The following is a 17,651-nucleotide window of genomic DNA, read 5'->3' on the forward strand; positions in this document are numbered from 1 at the left end:
TTCCCCACTTTGCTGAGTATCATTCTACCCTAATTAAGCTGGGGGTGAGCTACCCCACCTGGTTTGAGGGTCCCTAAACTCCCAGGGAAGATGCAGGTGCTTCTCTTACCCGGAAACCGTGTGTCTGGGACCCCAGTCGCAAGTGCGAGAAATGTTCCACTCCCCAGCCAGTTTTAAGAGCCCTGCCTATTCTCCAGAAAGCACAGCCAAGAGCTTACAGTACAGCTGGGGCTCGTGATCCCCACTGTTGGCCCCGGAAGTTTGGGAGCCAAAAAATGGGCTCATAAAACTAGGTTTAAAAACATAACAACTGCTAGGGACTTGGCTAGGAATGCGCTTTTCTGCCTCTCTGGGGCCCTGGAGCCTTATGGTGTGACAAGCGAGGCTCCCTGCCCCCACGAATGCTGAAGTGGGCCTGCAGGCACAATGTTGCTGAGGTGGCAAGGCTCCAGCCCTGTGAGCCCAGGGCTGCTCAGGCCCTCAGCGCTGGGGTGAACATCCCTTCCCGCATCTTCCACTGGTAAACAGCTGTTCTCTCTAGGTAGTCCCGAAGACTGCTTCTCTGAGGGACTGACTAACCTGTGAATGTATCTTTCATTTCTATACTACTGGGGGAAGTGGAGAACATTCATTCTGTGCTAAGAGTGAAGAAACTGGCCCAGAACTTTCTCCACGGGCCAATTACACAGGCCTTTTAGCTTTTTGCTGCGTGGTGTTTGTTTCTGGTCCCTTGGCCTAACTATCTCTTTCAGCCTCCTGTCAGAGAAGCCCTGACTGCCCTTTTCAAGTAGAGTGGGCTTTTCTGCCCTACCTGGGCCTTCTGAGCTAGAACAGCAAGCTGCTGTGGGCACTAGAGAAGGCTCGCCCACACCCCAGCCCATCTGCCCCAACCTCCAAAGGAATCACTGTACCCCAGCTTCCCTTGTTGGGATTCCCAGATTCTTGACTCAGTCAGTGTGTTTACATGTCAGACCCTGTTTAAGGAAATCATGGCCCTACGTTATTGGCACTTGTACCTTACCTCGTAGGAGACATACTAAAAGTTTTGCTATGAAAAAGTGCCGGGTTAGCCGAATGTGGTGACACATGGCATCTATCCCCAGCACTCTGGGAGGCAGAGGCAGGTGGATCTCTGGGATCTCCGAACTCAAAGTCAGCCTGATCTACAGAGCAAGTTCCAGGACAGCCAGGGCTACACATAGAACGGGTGGGGGTGGGTGGCAGATTGCTGGCCTCTGTGGACCTGTGAGAGGGCTGTCAGTCACTTCTTTTGCACTACTTCTTGGCTGCTCTGTTGAACACTGCCAATGCATCCCTCACAAGTTGAGAGGCAGAGCTGGGAGTTTGTCTCGCCCACTGGGTTTTATCCAGGGAAGTGGTGGGATCTAGTCTGTGCTATGAAGACCAGACTGTGGGTCCAGTGCACAAAGGAGTGGGCTCAGTGTTGGGACTGAGACTTGGGGCATCTGAGCAGGTGTACCCAGAGTCCTAGAATGCTTCAGGGCAGGGGAACGAAGCAAGTGTTAAAAGTGAAGGCCTGAAAGTGTTGGATACAGCCAAAGAAAGGAAGCAAGACTGTCTCAGGGTCTGGATTTCTTCCTTGGCCTTGAAGGGCAAGGCTACCATCCAAATCTCTTGGGGGAATGATTGGGAGACAAAGTCTAGAGAACAGGGAGCGTCCTGCCCTGTGCCTTGACCTGCCTGGATAGAGGCAGTGTTTCATGAAGTGAAAAGCACTCATGACCCCCTTGTGCCATGCAAGCCTTTCATAGGCCCCACACTAGTGAGTCCTGGACTACAGGGCCAGCAGCTTGGCATTCAACATCCTCAACAGCCTTTCAAGGTCAATGCTATCTATGATCTGGTTTTGCAGCAAGGTCTATCTGAGGCCACAGTCCTCACTGACCCCCGCCACCCTCTGGCAGCAGAAAAACCCAACAACCAGGATTAGCCCAGGTAGGAACATCAAGGGACCCATTTGTGTCTTCACATGTCAGGATTTACTAGCTGGCAATAGGTTGCTAGTTGGATGTGATGGCCAACACCTCTAAATCTCATCCAGGCCACTGCAAGAAGGATCACTTCAAAGTCAACCTTGCCTGTGCAGTGAGTTCCAAGCTAGGCTAGGCTACATGGGACCATGTCTCAAACAAAAGAAATTATTTGTCAAGTAAATATCAACTGAGCTTGGTAGCCAAACAATATAGCAACCAATATTTTGTTTTGGTCTTTTTTTTTTTTTTTTTTTTTTTTTTTTTGTAAAACACATTTAAGTTACGGATAGAGGGAATTAAACCTGGGTCCTCTGCAAGAGCGACAGGTGCTCTTAACCTGGCTCATCTCTCCAACCCCTTATTAGTCTTAATCACTGATATTCACCTTCAGGTCATACTTTACACTTCACACAATTATACATACATAATGACAACAGCCAAGAAAGGGTTAAAGAGGTTTCACGTTGAAGAAGGCGGTGAGTTGGTACAGTGAAGTACTTGAAGTACCAAGTACGCTATGGGAGCCAGCTGAGCCTTAGGAGCCACAGGTGGTTAGGTGGGCTGTTGGGGGGGGGCGGTTCAACCGGATTGAGATTAACCGTCGAGGGAGCCTACACTCGGCTGGGGCAGAGGATTCGGGCAGTCCTTCACTGTCGGGTGGCAGTTTTCCTGGACAAGGGTGACAGTGAGTGGCCAGGCAGTGGTCAAAAGGCCTGCTGTGTAAGTCTTGGGGAACTCCTTTTTAAATGAAATAATGTGCGCGTGCACGCTGTGGTATGTGGAGGTCAAGAAGAAAAGTTGGAGGAGTTGAGTTCTTCCACTATGTCGGTTCCAGGGATTGAACTCAGGTCAATAGGGTTTGCAGCAAGCACCTTTCTTCACTGAGCCACCTTACAGGTCCAGTGCTCATGGTATAGTCCCAGGAGAGGTGGTGCCATCCAGTGTGTCTGCTAAGTTCACCTGCCTGGTGTTTCTCATGTGACTTGATACAGTCACAGGGATCATTTTTTTGCACAAATAAACGATCCGCTTGTGCCTGCTGGTGTGCTAGCAGATGGTGTTGACCCGTGTAAACAGGTCATGGAGTCACCCTTTCTTGGCACACTCAAAGCTGAGTAACTGAGGTCAAGGCTGTGACGTCTGTAAGATGAAGTAACTCAAGGCCAGGCCTGGCCTGCAAGCTGTCAGTCCCTGCCACTGTGCAACTCCAGCCCCGGCATGATCCAGACGGTCTCCGCACACTGCCTTCCTCCCACCCTTTCCACCTCTGGGTGTGGGCTGCATCTTCTCATTAGCTGTTGGCTCGGCCGCATTCCCAAGTCTCCTCCAGCTGTTGCTCTTCCTCCCTTGACCGACAGCTCCTAGAGACCCGGGAAGATAAGTCAGTCCAGGAACGTCCAGGACATAGTGGTTCATGCCTTTAATCGCAGCGCTGAAGAATAAAGCGCTGTCACCACTTGAAGGGGGAAGTCGGTGGCTTTCTGAGCTGTGGGGAATCTGGGAATTGAGGAAAGAGCCTTAGCCACAGCCTGAGGGACCTGTGACAACAGCAAAGAGCAGAATGGGGGAGGAGGGCTTGGCGATGCCAGCTATTCATCTAGCATCTCTGGAGGCTGAGTCGGGAGGATCTCAAGTTCACGGCCTGCCTGCAATACAGACTGGAGTTCAAAATGAAGATGGAGGAGGACTGAGGATGTGGCTCAGCAGGAGAGTGCTTGCATGCGAAAGGCCCTAGCCTCAAGCCCTCACCCTAAAAGTAAACAGAGCAAGAACTAAGTACTTCTGCTAAATTTAATGGGGTGCAGCCACACCATGTGCAGGGACAGGACGTGCTCCAAGACTGCAGGTGGCCCAGGGGCAGGAGGATGACCTTGATTGAGTCAGAGGCTAAGCTTAGGGGAGTTCCCTTCACACCCACAGCCTGGGTGGGCTCCTCCCACGCCACCACCTCCTTCCCCCCCCCCACAGGAGTCTGGTCCATTTGAGGCCAGCCTGAGTGCTACATAGCAAGACTCTGTCTCAAAATAAAGCTCTTATGAGAGAGCAAGACAAGGAGAAAATAAGACAAGTTTGGGCTTGCAAGATGGATCAGCAGATAAGCTTTCCACCAAGTGTGATGACCTGAGTTTAGTCCCTGGAGCTCATGGTGGGAGGAGAGAACTCTCACACGCCGTCTTCTGAACCTGTGTGCCATGGCACGTGTGTGCCCCCAGGACACAACCAAAATTAGGATAAACTCAGTGACCACCACCACCATTCCTTTTAACCCAGGTTTATGGGAAAGCTCGTTGGTCAGCTCTCACAGTGCTAGTGAGGACTGCTTTGTGGTGTCACCAGCTCCTGCTGGTTTCAGCCACTACGAAGGTTATCGACTTGGAGGAAGCCACAGGCAGCCCCGAGCTGCCCCTGTCCACCACTCCTCAAAGGGCTTGAGTGTGTATTGTAACCCTGGCACTGGAAGGCTTCGCTGTACCCTTGACCTGCCCCAAGTCTCGTGGCCAGGTCCGAGTACACTGATTCCAGGGTTAGGAAGGAAAGGAAGTCCCTTGCGGTGTGCAGAGAGGAGCCCCATGTGCTTAGAAAACAAGACTTTATTCCTTTAGAGGCTCCTGTACAGCAGTGACAGGCGGCTAGAGAACACAGTTTTCCCCACCTAGGCGGGCCCAAACTGTCTACACTGTACTTGGTGCCAATAGCTCTGGGCCTTCAGGGGTCCAGGACTGAGAATACCCAGAAAGACTGCTCTCCTGGGCCCTCTGCCTACCCACCACTGGTTATCCTGTCTGCCAATAAGTGAACCAGACATCTGCTGATCCAGATCCCCATTTGACAGACAGGTAGCCTGAGGCCCAGAGATGAGAAGACTTGGCTTGCCACAGCTGTCACACAATTTCACTGCAGAGACACTGAGGCCAGTGGCCCATCTGTTCCCCACCCAGGCCCTACACTGGCAGGATCCTCAACAGGCTTGGTGCCAGGGCCCAGCCCCACTCTGCAGTTAAGGGGCAGCAGCTGAGAAGCTAGGCCTATGGGTGGGTTTCATTGAATGCTTCCCGCTGCCGATAACGGTAAGAGGTGGCCAAGTACCTTCCTGGGACTCTGGTGATGGAGGATTTGGGGTATGGGTGGGTCCTTGGCCAACCTGTTACAGTTGGCCCTGGGAGTGCTGGGCTTGGAAGATTCTGATTGGCAGTTCTGCCTGCACAGTGCAGACTTAGCCAGCCTCCATCTTCCTGGAAGAGGAAGAGCCCCACTTTACAGCTGAGGAAATAGGAAGCTGGTGGAGTATAGACTGGCTGGCATCATGAGCCAGTGAGGAAGAAGACTGGCTGAGGAGCCACATTCTCTGTGTCAAGTTTCAGCAACGTGGCCCTGGGACAGTTGGTGGGACAGACAGCATCACAGACGAGATGGATGGGCCAGGGCAGGCTCGGCAGGAGTGGCAGAGGTGTCCGGAGCTGCCTCACTATCTAGTTGGGCCTCCTCACCCCGGGTATATGAAAGCACCACAGTGACGGCGGTGAAGGTGGCAGCGTTGACAGGGAAAGCGCGTAACAGAGTGGAGCCCAGTCCCCGGGTGAAGACTCGCCAGCCCTCGGCCTGGTAGCTCTGCCGTATGCAGTCGGCGATGCCGTGGTAGCGGGTCACTCCGTGCACCCCGTCGGCCTGCAGTCGTGACTTGACCACGTCCATAGGATAGGTGGAGAGCCAGGACGTGATACCTGACGTGCCACCCGCCAGCAGCAGCTTGGGGACCAGCAGGCGGTCATCTGGCTCGCAGCCCATGGCGCGAGTCATGACGTCGTAGGTGAGGAAGTAGACCCCAAAGCTAGGCGTCTCACGCAGAAGTGTGGACACCATGCCCCGGTTGATGCCACGCAGGCCCTCCTGGCGGTATATCTGTACCAGGCAGTCCAGGGGCCCCTTGTAGGTACGGGGCCCCTGCAGCTGCAGCCTCGTCTTGGCCAGTTCCATGGGACAACAGATGACACACTGGATGGTGCCTGCTGCTGCACCGGCCAGGAACTGATTGAGAGGTGAGTCTTGGCCCAGGGCCCGAAGGGTGTTGCCTTGCACCCCAAACACCAGTGCATTGATAAAGGTGAGCCCCATTAGCGGCGAGCTCATGCCTTTATACAGGCCCAGCACCTGCAGAGACAGAAATGCCATCAGGGCTGAGGGGCGCCACACCCTGCTTGGTTTGCCCAGACACTCACTCTCCTCAGGCCCTCCCCACCTGGCTGCTCACAGGCAGCATGCAGAATTCTGTCAGATGCATCGGCCTCAATCCAAAACACCCCAGCAATCAGCTCACACAGTCACGGCCCCTCAGGGGTGCCCTGATAGCCTTTCCTGAGCATCTGGCTCGGTGTGGTGGCACCCTCAGGCTTGCTCCCCAGCCCCACAGTTGCCCTGCCCAGGCACTCACACTCTCCTGTTTAATGATGGTTTGGAAGCAGTGCAGCGTCCCTCGGTACTGGGGCTTCTCCACGTTCTGTACCTGCAGCCGCACCTGCGGGACAAGAGCCAGTGAGCTGGAACAGGCAGAGCCACTGAAGCAATCCCTGCCCCCCAGCCTGCGGTACACAGGGCTGGCAGCTGAGTGGCTTTCTGTGAATCTGGGATGCCAGGGTGGGGCTGGGTTGGGTGTTTGAGAGCTAACAGCTACAAGGCCAGCCAGCCCTGGAGGTGCTGGGAGTCCCCAAGACCTTTGGTTTGCATTATCACTGGCTCAGCTGTTGAGGTGACACCTGTCATTCCATATGGGGCTGGATAACCTCCACCGCTAACCTCCATCAGGGCAGGAGACTGGACCTCCATTCTGCTCCTGCTTGGTCCCTGCTAGTAGCCCTTGACAACCATGGCCATGAGTCATGAGCGGTGACAGACAGTTGACCGCCTCCTTAGGGACCCATGGCAATAACTGCAGGACCTGGGGACACTGCCAGGCCCAGTGGCCCAGAATCTCTAATGTGTCAAAGCGCTCTTTGTTGCCTGAGAGCTTATCTGCTCTTGATACACTGGCTGTACGGTGGCCTGAGGTGAGGGGCGTTTCCTAGGCTTGGAATCAAAGTTAGGGCTGTGGGGGAAACCAGGTCACATCATGTTTTCAAGAGCTGGGAAGCTCCTTAGACCCGATTCAGAAAGGGTCAGTTAGGGGCTCAAGCTGTAGTCAGTGATAGGGGTTCACCTAGCATGAGCAAGGCCCTGGGTGTGATTCCCAACCACCACAGAAATAAACAGACAAGGGGCTAGAGAGATGACTCAGTGATTTGGAACACTGGCTGCTCTTTCAGAGGACCCAGGTTCAATTCCCAGCTCCAACTCTGTGGCTCAAATCTTCTGTAGCTCTAGTTCCAGAGGATCCAATGCCCTCTTCTGGCCAACATGGGCATCAGTCACATACATGGTACACATACGTACAGACATACAGACAAAATACCCATACACATTAAAAACAAACAAACAGCTTTTTATGGCCAGTTTGCTTGAACACAATACCAATGGCCCAACCATAGTTGTGGGGGATTGTATAAGTTGATGTTCTAAAAGAACATTTTCCAGATATCCATGGGCAATAGGATGACTCCTGTGGCTGAATAACTGCAGAGGGGTGGTTGGGGGCTCAGCCACTCGGAGGAGCTGGGGCTGCCAGGACAAAGTGCTTTCTTCCCCGGGGGCTGCTTCGGGAGCTACTCCCAATCAAGTCAACAACCTCTGCAATGCCAGGCTGAGGACGTAAACTCAAGGCTGGACACAGCTGGGGGCGGGGCCAAGATTTGACCACTAGATCTAAACACACTGCCAGGTGGATTTGGGCACCCTTGTGGCGGGTGGGAGAAGGCATCCAGGCAGAATGTGGGTGTGGCAGGTTGCCTTGTGGACAGGCTGTACCTTCGAGCCCACGAAGGGAATTCATGGGCCACCGCTTGCCAGGAGAGTCTGCTCTTCCAGCCTTCTCCCCTGGGAAGCCTGCTGTGGCGTGGCAGGTCTGTGCCGGGAGCCTGCAGTAACCCATTAGCTTGACTCAATTATCCTGGTGTGCAGTGGACAATGGGACCTTAATAACCTCATCCACCCGGCAAGTCACAGATGTCTGGCTTCAGGTCAGGCACTAAAGCAGCTGGCAGAGGAGGCCTGGACCCAGGTCAAAGCCAGTGCAAAAGGCCAGGCCCTTACACTCACACTGGGAGGAATCCCAGCTCTGAATAATTGAGCTTCTTTCTTTGCCAACAAATACCTGGTTCACTGAAAAATAAAAAAAAAGGGAAGAAGCAGGAAGTGAAACTCACCCCAGCTGGGGATGATGTGTTTCGCCTCCAGCTCTGCCCTCACCAACGTGAAAGGAGCCGGCTCAGAGTGTGCCAAGAACATGTCTGGCCTAGGACCCTACCGCGCACAGGCCGCCTGGGCTCTGGGAAAACGGCAGGCACAGGGACTTGCTATGAATAGCTTGAGCCCCTGCAACTCCAGCCACAGGGGAAATGGTTACAGGGACTTTCCACTAGAGGATGTGGGTCCGTCTCCTTGACTTCTGACCTGGGAGTCTGAGAACCTGGAGCTCTGGTTATGGAAGTGTGAGGCAAAGGAGGTACTGACTTTCATAGTCCGCACCCTGGCCGTTTGAAGGTAGTGTTCCTTAGGACCTAGCTGGGTGACACTGCCTCAAAGAAGCATGCCAGCACTCATGACAAGCATCCATTCATAAAGACCAGAAGGAAATATCCTTGACTTTAATCCATCAGACGTTTGTGACATGGTCTTGCTATGCAGCCCAGGCTGGCCTCAAGCCTCTGATCCTCCCACCTCAGCCCCCCCAAAGCTCTATCTCAGTGTCTGCTCCCACACCCTGCTGTTGTGGCAGGCTTTCCTTACGCAAGCAGGCCTCAGGTTCTCAACTCCCTGTGGGCTGGAATTCCTGGGTGCTACCACACCTGGCCCAGTAAGATTTGATTCCTTAGATTTCTGTGTTTTCCCACCTCTTAGTTTTCTTTCAGGAATATGTTTAGGGGTGGAGCTAAAGAGATGGCTCAGCAGTTAACTTCACTGGCTGATCTTCCAGAAGTTCTGGGTTCAATTCCCAGCACCCACATGGCGGTTCATAACCACATTGTAACTCCAGTTCTACCAGTCACACACATGACACACAGACAGTACATGCAAGCAAATCACATAAAATAATAGAATTCAACGAAGATGCTAGGGGACCATACATCAGAAAAGAGCTTTCTCCCTCTGGCTGAAAAGAAAAAAACCTGCCAGCAATCCCTCAGTCTCTGGGAACCAGAGAACAGGTGGCTGGGAGCTGGGATGCAGTTCAGCCTCCGGGGGAAGACACAGCCCCAGCTCACTCAGTGATGAACTGCCTTCATTAAAACCCAAGGGATGACTTTTACTGTGTTCCTGGAGCGGAAACCCTGCAGGCCTGTGCCCAACACCTGTGGCTGCATAAGAGACTCACCTTGACTGTGTCAAAAGGGTGTCCCACGAGCACACCTGCCACACCTGGAAGAAAAAGTACCTGTGACCAAGTGCCTCAGAGCTCCCTCAGAATCCTGGTGGCAGGGGGTAAGGTTCTGGCAAGGCTGGACAGGCACTACACATGGGAAGGAGACCAGGTCCCTATGGGACCCTCAGCCCATTCCCAGCTAAGGGAATCCCATAACCTTCCCTTTGGTGAGAAGAGCCAACCAGCAAACAGTTGAGCTCAAAGCATTTGTCCCTTTTCTTCCCCTGTGGCTCCCGAGGTGATGTGTCCCCTAGGGAACTAAGTGTGTAGCATCATTCCATGCCTGATACAACAGGAGGCTCCAGGGATGTTGGAGTTGGAGGTTAGCCTGTCACTGGGATTTGAATTTTCCTTGTTACTTATCCTCTGGACATGCTCACAACGGACTCGTCTTGGCCTTACTCTGCTCACCTGAAAGGCATTTACCATATACACACATTCTCTATCTTTCCCTCTCTTTCCCCTCCCCTCCCTCCTCCAGGGTAGCCTGGATATTAGGAATCTCAGAGGAGAACTCCCCGAGAACCTGCTGCCTGCTGGCTGACTGACACCTTCCTAGAGCCACACCAGGCCAGCCTATCCAAGTCATGCTCAGTTTACTTATCCTTTAAGGGCCTGCCAGAGCTCCACCCCCAAGAACAAGGTTCACTCCTTCCCAAAGGCTTAACATTCCTCAGAGTGTCCTGTGGGTAGCGAACAGTGCTGACTCCCCTACGCCGCAGCCCCTACAGCCCCATGACCGCATTTTACAGGAGAAACAAGTCAGGGAGGCTTCCTTCTCTAGAACTTGAGAACATCTGCCAAAGAGGCTCTTTGGGGCTAACAGTAGTGTGTGAGCATGGTGCTTGAGGTCCTAGGTTCCTCCCTTAGCACTGCAGGAAGAAAGAAGTCCCCTCTGGCTGCTAGGACTTTCTGTCTAACTGCATGGTTAATATTGGGCAATGTGCAGTAACATGACAAACGATTGGTCACCGTTCCCGGCGCATACCGATCCTAACTCTCCCGCTCCTGAGGATGACTAACTCCTACAGCCGAGAAAATCGAGACTGAGAAGCCCAAAACATGGTGTGTGGCCAGGAGAGCTCCAGGCATGCCCTTGGGCTGCCTCCTGACCTCTTACCTCTCCTGGTCCTGTTTGGCTGCCCCCAAATTGTGACATGCATCTTTCTGTAATGTCCATCCTGTTTCATGTTTCTGTCCTTCACAAAAACAATTTTTTTTTCTTTTTGAAACAGGGTCTCACTGTGTGACCCTGGCCAGCCTGGATCTCCCCATATAGACTGGGCTGGCTTCAAACTCAAGAGACTAGCCTGTCTCTGCAGCATGCTACCATTCCTGACTTTCCTTCGCTCTGCTCTTTGAGCTTTCAGCACTTTTAGTTCAGTAAAACGCTTTCTAGTAACGCCCCAGTCTTTGCACAGGGAAAAAGGTCAGCATCGCGGTCCCTTGCCCATCACAGGTCCCCACCATGGCCACTTCCCCACTGCTCCTCCCGTCCTACAGTCTGCTGGGCTGCATCCAGCCCTGTGGGTGAGGCACCCACTGCTGACCCTCTCCAATTATTCTATCAGCCTCTGTGATTTTACGTGCAGATTACAGGAATGTCACCAGGGATGCCAAGGGTTTGCCTGTTGCTTTAAAGCAGCTCTGCTTGGCAGTCCTCTAGCTGCAAATCCATGCCCCATTCCAAGCTGTGGAAATTTCCACTATTATGTCTTCCCACTAGTCACCATCTCCAGGCAGACTTCTTTTTTCCTGGAGCCCCTCACATTTCCCCAACGTCACCTATTTCTAGTGGTGGGACCTTGTTTTCCTCCCCTGGAGAGCCACTGGCTTCTACCTGTTTTCCACTTCCTGGTTAGTGGTTGCTGGAGTGGAACCAGGACCTCAGAGAGCAGAGTGGCCCAGCCCCTGCCTGGCCCTTTTTGTATTTGCAAATCCTACTTCCAGAACTTCTTTTCTTAGGCTAATCTGGATCTCTTAGGGCTTCAAAAAGCCTAGCATCCATGGCTGGTATGCTGGGCATCTGGATATGCCCTGTTAGCCTACCTCCCTTTCCCACTGAGGGCACCCCGGTGTCAGGAGAGAGCCCAGCTGTGGGCAGCTGCCAGCAACAACAGTCTTTGCCATTTCCAACACATCTTTACTATGAAGACTTACAACCACTTCTGTGGGGAAGCCTCAAGAGGCTCTCAAACTGGCAGGCCATGGCATTCCCACTTCCTATCCCTGTCCTTTTGACTTCACAGTCCCTTTGTGAGCCAGGGAGCCCAGTCACACCATCTCTGAGAGCCCCCCCCCAAGTAGTCACAGCAGCAGAAAGGGACCCATCTCCCAACTCCAAAGCCACTGACTATAGCCAAGGCAACTTTACCATGATCATCCGAGGACAGGAAGGCCATTGGCAACTCGGTTCTGGGAGAGAGGACAGGTCTTTCCCCTCCACAGACCTGGTGATCTGACATTTCTGTCACATCGGCCCACGCCCTATCCAGAACCCAGGGGCCACTGCGGCCTCAAGATTTAAGACATGTCATCCTCTCATGACAGGGAGCGGGCAGAAGCATTCCCAATAGATTTCTACCAGAAACCAGCCGCCAGTCGAGACATTTGCCAAGCAGGATAGGATGTGTGCGGGGCCACTCAGGCACACCCATAGTGCCTTCTTCCTCTGGAAAGTGGTCCCACCATCATCCCATCCTTCCTTGAGAAAGGACAAAGCCAGAAGGAACCAGACAAGTGCTTTAGAAGGCCAGATCCCCTCCTGTCTCAGAGCAGGTCTGACAAGCCTGCTCTGAGTAAGTATGTGCAGTGAGGGGAACCCGGATGACCAGCCCGGGTCACAATCAGATCATTGTCTGCCCTCCCCCCAAGCAGCCCTCCTCCTCCAGAGAGGATGAGGGCGTGATTCCCACCCCCCGTTTCTTTCCTTACTGGACGAGCCTAAAAGAGGCTTTGCAGGTGAGTTACATCTCCACGAACCAGAAACCTCAGACACACCCTGCGTTACCTCCGAGTAGTTGGACACTCTCTATGCACCCTGGGTGAGAATGCAGACCAGGCCTGGAGGCAGGGCACATGATCCCCCTCAGATGGGCTGGGTGAAGATGGATGGGCACCCAGGCATGGAGGGCCTACTTGAGCAAGCACCGAAGGGGGTGGATGAACAGTGGGGGAGGGGGGCTAGGGTCTCCAAGCAGGCCTGGCCTCTGTGACTATTTCCTTCCCACAACTGTATGACTAGGCCACAACTAGAGGGAACCCTGGGGAGACTGCAATACAAGGGGGGCCTGGCCACGGAGGGGGCCCTTGTCTGTCCTGCTACAGGTGGGGGCTAAGATGGGGATCTTTCTGGGTCTCTAATTCCCCACCAACTTATAGAAATCTCTGGGCTCTGTCTCCCTGCCCACAGCTCAGAGAGGAAAGACTGGGTAACAGCCAGGTGGTTCTCAAGCCCCCTGTGGGCCCACCACAGCCCTGGGATGACATCCTGCCAGACCAGCCTTCTCCACCCAGGAAGAAGAGTGCTCGGATTAAGTACCTAAGGCCAAGGCCAATCACTGTTCCAGGCAAGACCTTTCCGGGTAGGTCTATGACGGTAAGCCGATACAGACAGTAGGGACACGTAGGTGAGGAGCCAGGCCTGAGCCTCAGAACTGAACTCAGCCTTGACATAACCAGCCAGGCCACTGCCACCTCAGCCGATTCACCTGGAATCCCAAGTAGGCTAAACCAGGGTCTCTGTTTAATACTTGCTAAATAAACTACCCTCTAGGTACAAGAAAAGGCACTAAAGGTTCAACAGGTCCGCACCGTTGCTCTCCCTAGTGAGGCTGACATGACCACCTGGTGGACCGCCTCTCCTTCTCCTGAGCCCTCCAGCAACTCAAAGCACCGAGTGGGAAGCACTGGTCGCCGAAGGTGAGAGCAGCCCTCAAGGAGGTCGCGCAGTGTCAACAGCCTTGTTCGAACAGCTGCGGGAAGGGAGGCTGCTCGCCCTCATCCTCCCTTTTCTGTCCCTGCCTCCAGCCAAGCTGCAGTGCCACCTGGATCCCCAAACATCGCACCCAGAGAGCATGTAAGGAAAGGTCAGGAAGACACCTGTCCCCGCGTACCAGGCAGGCTGCGTGCCTGGCATGCCCGTCCTCTCCTTACCTCCGGCGCATCCAGCCAGGAAGTCGAGCGCCATGGCCCCGCCGGGGGAGTCGGCTGAGTCCTACTATTCCTTGGGCCCCGGCCCGCGGCTGGCCGTCGGGGCTCGGGTTGTCTGTCCTCCGGGCGCGCAGCCGGGTCAGGGTGGCAGCTGGTTGATGACTCTTAGGAAAGGGCTCCCCCGGCGTCCAGCACGCGGGGCTTCACCTCGCCCCGCGCGCCCCGCCCCGCCGGCGGCAGCACCCCGCGGATGGAGAGCGCAACCAATAGATACACGAGGCGCAGACAACACCCAACGCTCCGGGTACCGCCGCCAAAGCTCATTGGCTGGGATGGCCGGGAGGGTGTGGTCTCGGGCGCGGTGGGCGGGGGCGCCACGGGGCGCAGCAGACAAAGACTGTGCTTCTCGGGCCCGCCCGCGCGGCGCAGGAAAGGGTCAGTGCGGTGGGCACGCTGAGCACCGGAGCCGGGAACCTCCCAACCGCGCAGTGCGAGGGGTGGCGCTCGCTCTGCTTCGACTCCGGGGGGCCGCACGGTGTTTGGATGCCGCTCTGCTCTTAACCTCATCGTCCTTGTCATGGGGACACTGTGGCGGGCACACGTGGAACGCCGCCACTCTCCAAGACTCTACGGGTTGTGAAAGTTCGAGAACAGCCACCCACCTGGAGGAGGCTGGGGGATTTGAGGTCCCAGTGCGCCCAGGCAGGGGAAGGCACTTGGGTTTGAATGAGGAGAAACGAACTCTTCAGACAGAAGGGGCAGGTGCATGGAAGGGCGCCACCAAGCCCGGAGGTGCTCCTGGGAGTCGCTGAAGGTTATGGAGAGAGGAAGGCTCCAGGATAGATCAGGGGCGGACATTGGGCTGCAGCCCTGGGCCTTGGGACTGGGTGAGCTTGCAAGGAGTGCTCAAGTGCTTCAGGCCTGGAGAGCGATAAGGGTGAGGTAGGGTAGGAACCCGATCCAGTTGCCCCTAATATTTACAAGGGCAAGGAGTCTTGAAGCAGGTCCCAGTGATGGACACGACCACCACTCCGGGGTTCTCTGTTGGTCGTGACTTCCTCTTGAGCTGACGGGCGAGTAACAGCCTCCCGTGGTTGCCTGCACACTGCTCTTAGCTGTACCTTCTCTGAACTGGGCACGAAGTTGTGGCATAGCAGATCTGGTGGGGGGACAGATCTTTAAAAAACTCCGGTGAGCCGGGACCTGAGATCAAGGCCCCCCGGGTTTTGGGAGGTGGTGTTTATCCTTAGAGTTGAACGGACTCCTCGTGAAGCCGCTACCCAAGTCCAGGCCTGCTAATACTCCAGTGCTTGTGGTGGCTACTGGGCCTTGGAGTGGGGTTTGGAGGCCTGGGTTTGCTCTCCACAGCCTCTGAGCTATCTGAGTGCCTCCTGGAGGCAGGTGAGAAGAGGGAGAAACAGGTTCACGCTGGAACTTGGGTGAGCATAGGGTTCCCCCTGAGGCCTGTGACATTAAACCCAAGAGTCCTCATCTAGGGATAGTCATAAATAATAATAATAATAATAATAATAATAATAATAATAATAATGCCCCTGGTTCCCACCCCTGCCTCCCAAAGCGGCAGAACAACCAATGAGGCAGTCCTTTCCACCTGTGGCTTTTATTTTGTTCTTGAGACAAGATCTTGATATGTAGCCCAAGTTGGGGTAGAACTTGACACCTTCCTGCCTTGGCCTCCTGAGCGCCAAGGCTTCAGGTGTGCGCCATAACACCTGATTTCTTTTTCTTTCTCTGGCGGTGGAACTCAGCCTAGTGCATGCTGGGCAGGCTTGAGTGTGGCTTGCCGAGCCTGATCTGTCCAGCCCTTGTTTTGTTTTCAAGAGAGTGTGCATCAAAAAGCCAGAGAGAAGGAAGGGCGGGAGCATCGGAGAGCCTACCTTTACATCGCTGTCACTCCTCGCATTGGCTGTGTGGAATTCGGACCTTCTACGGACTGCAAGGGAAGGGTCCACTCCAGGTACTCCACAGCTGAGCTTCAGAACCACTGGAGGGAGAGTCCAGGGACAGCTCCTGCAGGGATCCAGTCGGACGCTGTGAGCAGCCCTCTAGGGTATCTTGTAGGCAGAGCATGGGTGGGCCAGTGGTGGCTGACTGGCATTATTTCTGGACTTTTAGGTTTGGGGCCAAAATGTGTGAGGGAATGAAAGGCTAAACTGAGGTCGTGTGCTGCCTGGGTGGGTCAGGATCTGTCCTGTGGGGGCGGAGTGTGCCCCCAGGGAAGGAATCACTTGAGACAGGAGTCCTGCTCTGAGGCCTTTTTTGCATTGATGATGTGGGGTAGAAGACAAGATGGGTCCAAACACTTGACCTTGGTAGTTAGCTGGGAAGAGACCAGAAAGAGTGCCACAGTGCCTGTACCTTGGGCCTGTGTTGTTTTATTGCTTTCTTGCATTTTTACAAGGGTAAAATTACAGCAGGAATGCACTAAGTCTTCAAACTCTGCCCCACAGGTACTGAGGTCTGTTTAGCTCTGAGGATCCCAGCCAAAGGGGGAGCAGTAGGAGGGAGGCAGTGTGGGGAAGGGACCGTCACTGCCCATATTGACATGTTTTGTTTGGAAATCTCTTTCCTGTGTTCTTACATAAGACAGGTCTGGTGTGGAAACAGAAGCAATAGTGGCCAAAAAGGAGCATCAAGTTCTACAGTCTCCCTATCCTGGAACCTGAACACTGAGTGACAAATGTGGGCTGTCAGTCAGCTCCTACCTCACTTGCTCAATGCCAAGAACGCAGCAGGCCCATGACGACAGGGCTGTAATCACTCATCTTCCAGCCCTTTCCCTCTCAGCTCTAGTTCACAAGCCAAGCGTGTTCCCGCCTCCTGCTGGGAACTTATTTCCCTGACCTTGCTTAGCTCTAGCACTTGGGCTCTACCTACTCCTCACTGAAGGGGCCTGACTGAAACACCACTGTGGTCTTCTCCTCTTGTGGCAGTCACTGGGTGGAAATCCTACCGCCTGTCCCCCCACATCCACAAGGTGATGTCTTTAGGAAGGCGGGCTTTACTGGCTGTCTCATGTCTCAGGGACACATGGCTTGTGACAGATGAGCAATGGGTGGTGCCAATTGTTTGAAATGTTTTTAGAATTAAAAAAAACCCCGAAAAACAGAACCAAAATCTTGGGGGCGAGGTGTCTGGAGAAATGGTTCAGCAGTTAAGAGCACCCCTGCTCTTTCAGAGGACTTGAGTTTGGATCGAGGCACCCACGTCTGGACACTCATGAACCTGTAACTCCAGCTCCAGCAGAATCCAATGCCCTCTTCTATTTTTACACACACAAATACGTAATAGCTTTTTATAATCCTGTAAGGGTGGATGTGGTAGCTCACACCTTTAATCCCAGCACTCAGGAGGCAGAGGCAGGCAGATATCTCATGACTTCAAGTCCAGCCTGGTCTACACATCTTCTGCTGGCCACCATATGAGTCAGGGGTCTCTAAAAGAGCGGTTCGAAACCTGTGGGTCACAGCTCCTTTGTCAAACCTCTAGCTCCAAAAATATTGGCATTATGATTTATAGCAGTAGCAAAATTACACTCATGAAGTAGCAACAAAGATAACTTTATGGCTGGAGGGTCTCTACAACATGAACTAAATTAAAGAGTACAGCATTGGAAAGGCTGAGAACCTAGAGGAACAGAATTTATAGAATGAATATATATACTATACTATATATGTTATATATTTTTATATATTCATATAATATATAATATAGAATTATAGATAAAATGTATAATTATATATTATATAATATAGTTATATATTATATATTATTATAAGATATCTTATATATTATATAGTATATAATTCTATATAGTATATTATATAATTATAATTATATGTAATATTATATATTAACACTATTAATATATAATATATATTGTATGCTATATATTATATATATAATATATATTATATATATTATAAGCCATTCTAATAAATCTATTATATAATATATATTATATAATATTACCA

The 17,651-nt window shown here is 53.0% G+C and overlaps 1 protein-coding gene across 2 annotated transcripts; it reads right to left on the reverse strand.

The window, feature by feature from the left end:
* Positions 1-4,567: 4,567 nt before the first annotated feature.
* Slc25a29 (solute carrier family 25 member 29) lies at positions 4,568-13,844 on the reverse strand. Of its 2 annotated transcripts, XM_021642569.2 has the most exons (4): positions 13,660-13,844; positions 9,457-9,500; positions 6,424-6,507; positions 4,568-6,143 (listed from the first exon to the last, which is right to left on the reverse strand). In XM_021642569.2, the coding sequence occupies exons 1-4, from the start codon at positions 13,691-13,693 to the stop codon at positions 5,394-5,396; spliced, it is 912 nt and encodes a 303-aa protein (XP_021498244.1). In that variant the 5' UTR covers positions 13,694-13,844; the 3' UTR covers positions 4,568-5,393. The 2 variants fall into 2 exon arrangements, with proteins under 2 accessions (XP_021498244.1, XP_060244150.1); XM_060388167.1 differs by lacking the exon at positions 9,457-9,500.
* Positions 13,845-17,651: the final 3,807 nt, after the last annotated feature.

This window comes from Meriones unguiculatus, chromosome 7 (genome assembly GCF_030254825.1).
Source record: "Meriones unguiculatus strain TT.TT164.6M chromosome 7, Bangor_MerUng_6.1, whole genome shotgun sequence".
NCBI lineage: Eukaryota > Metazoa > Chordata > Mammalia > Rodentia > Muridae > Meriones > Meriones unguiculatus.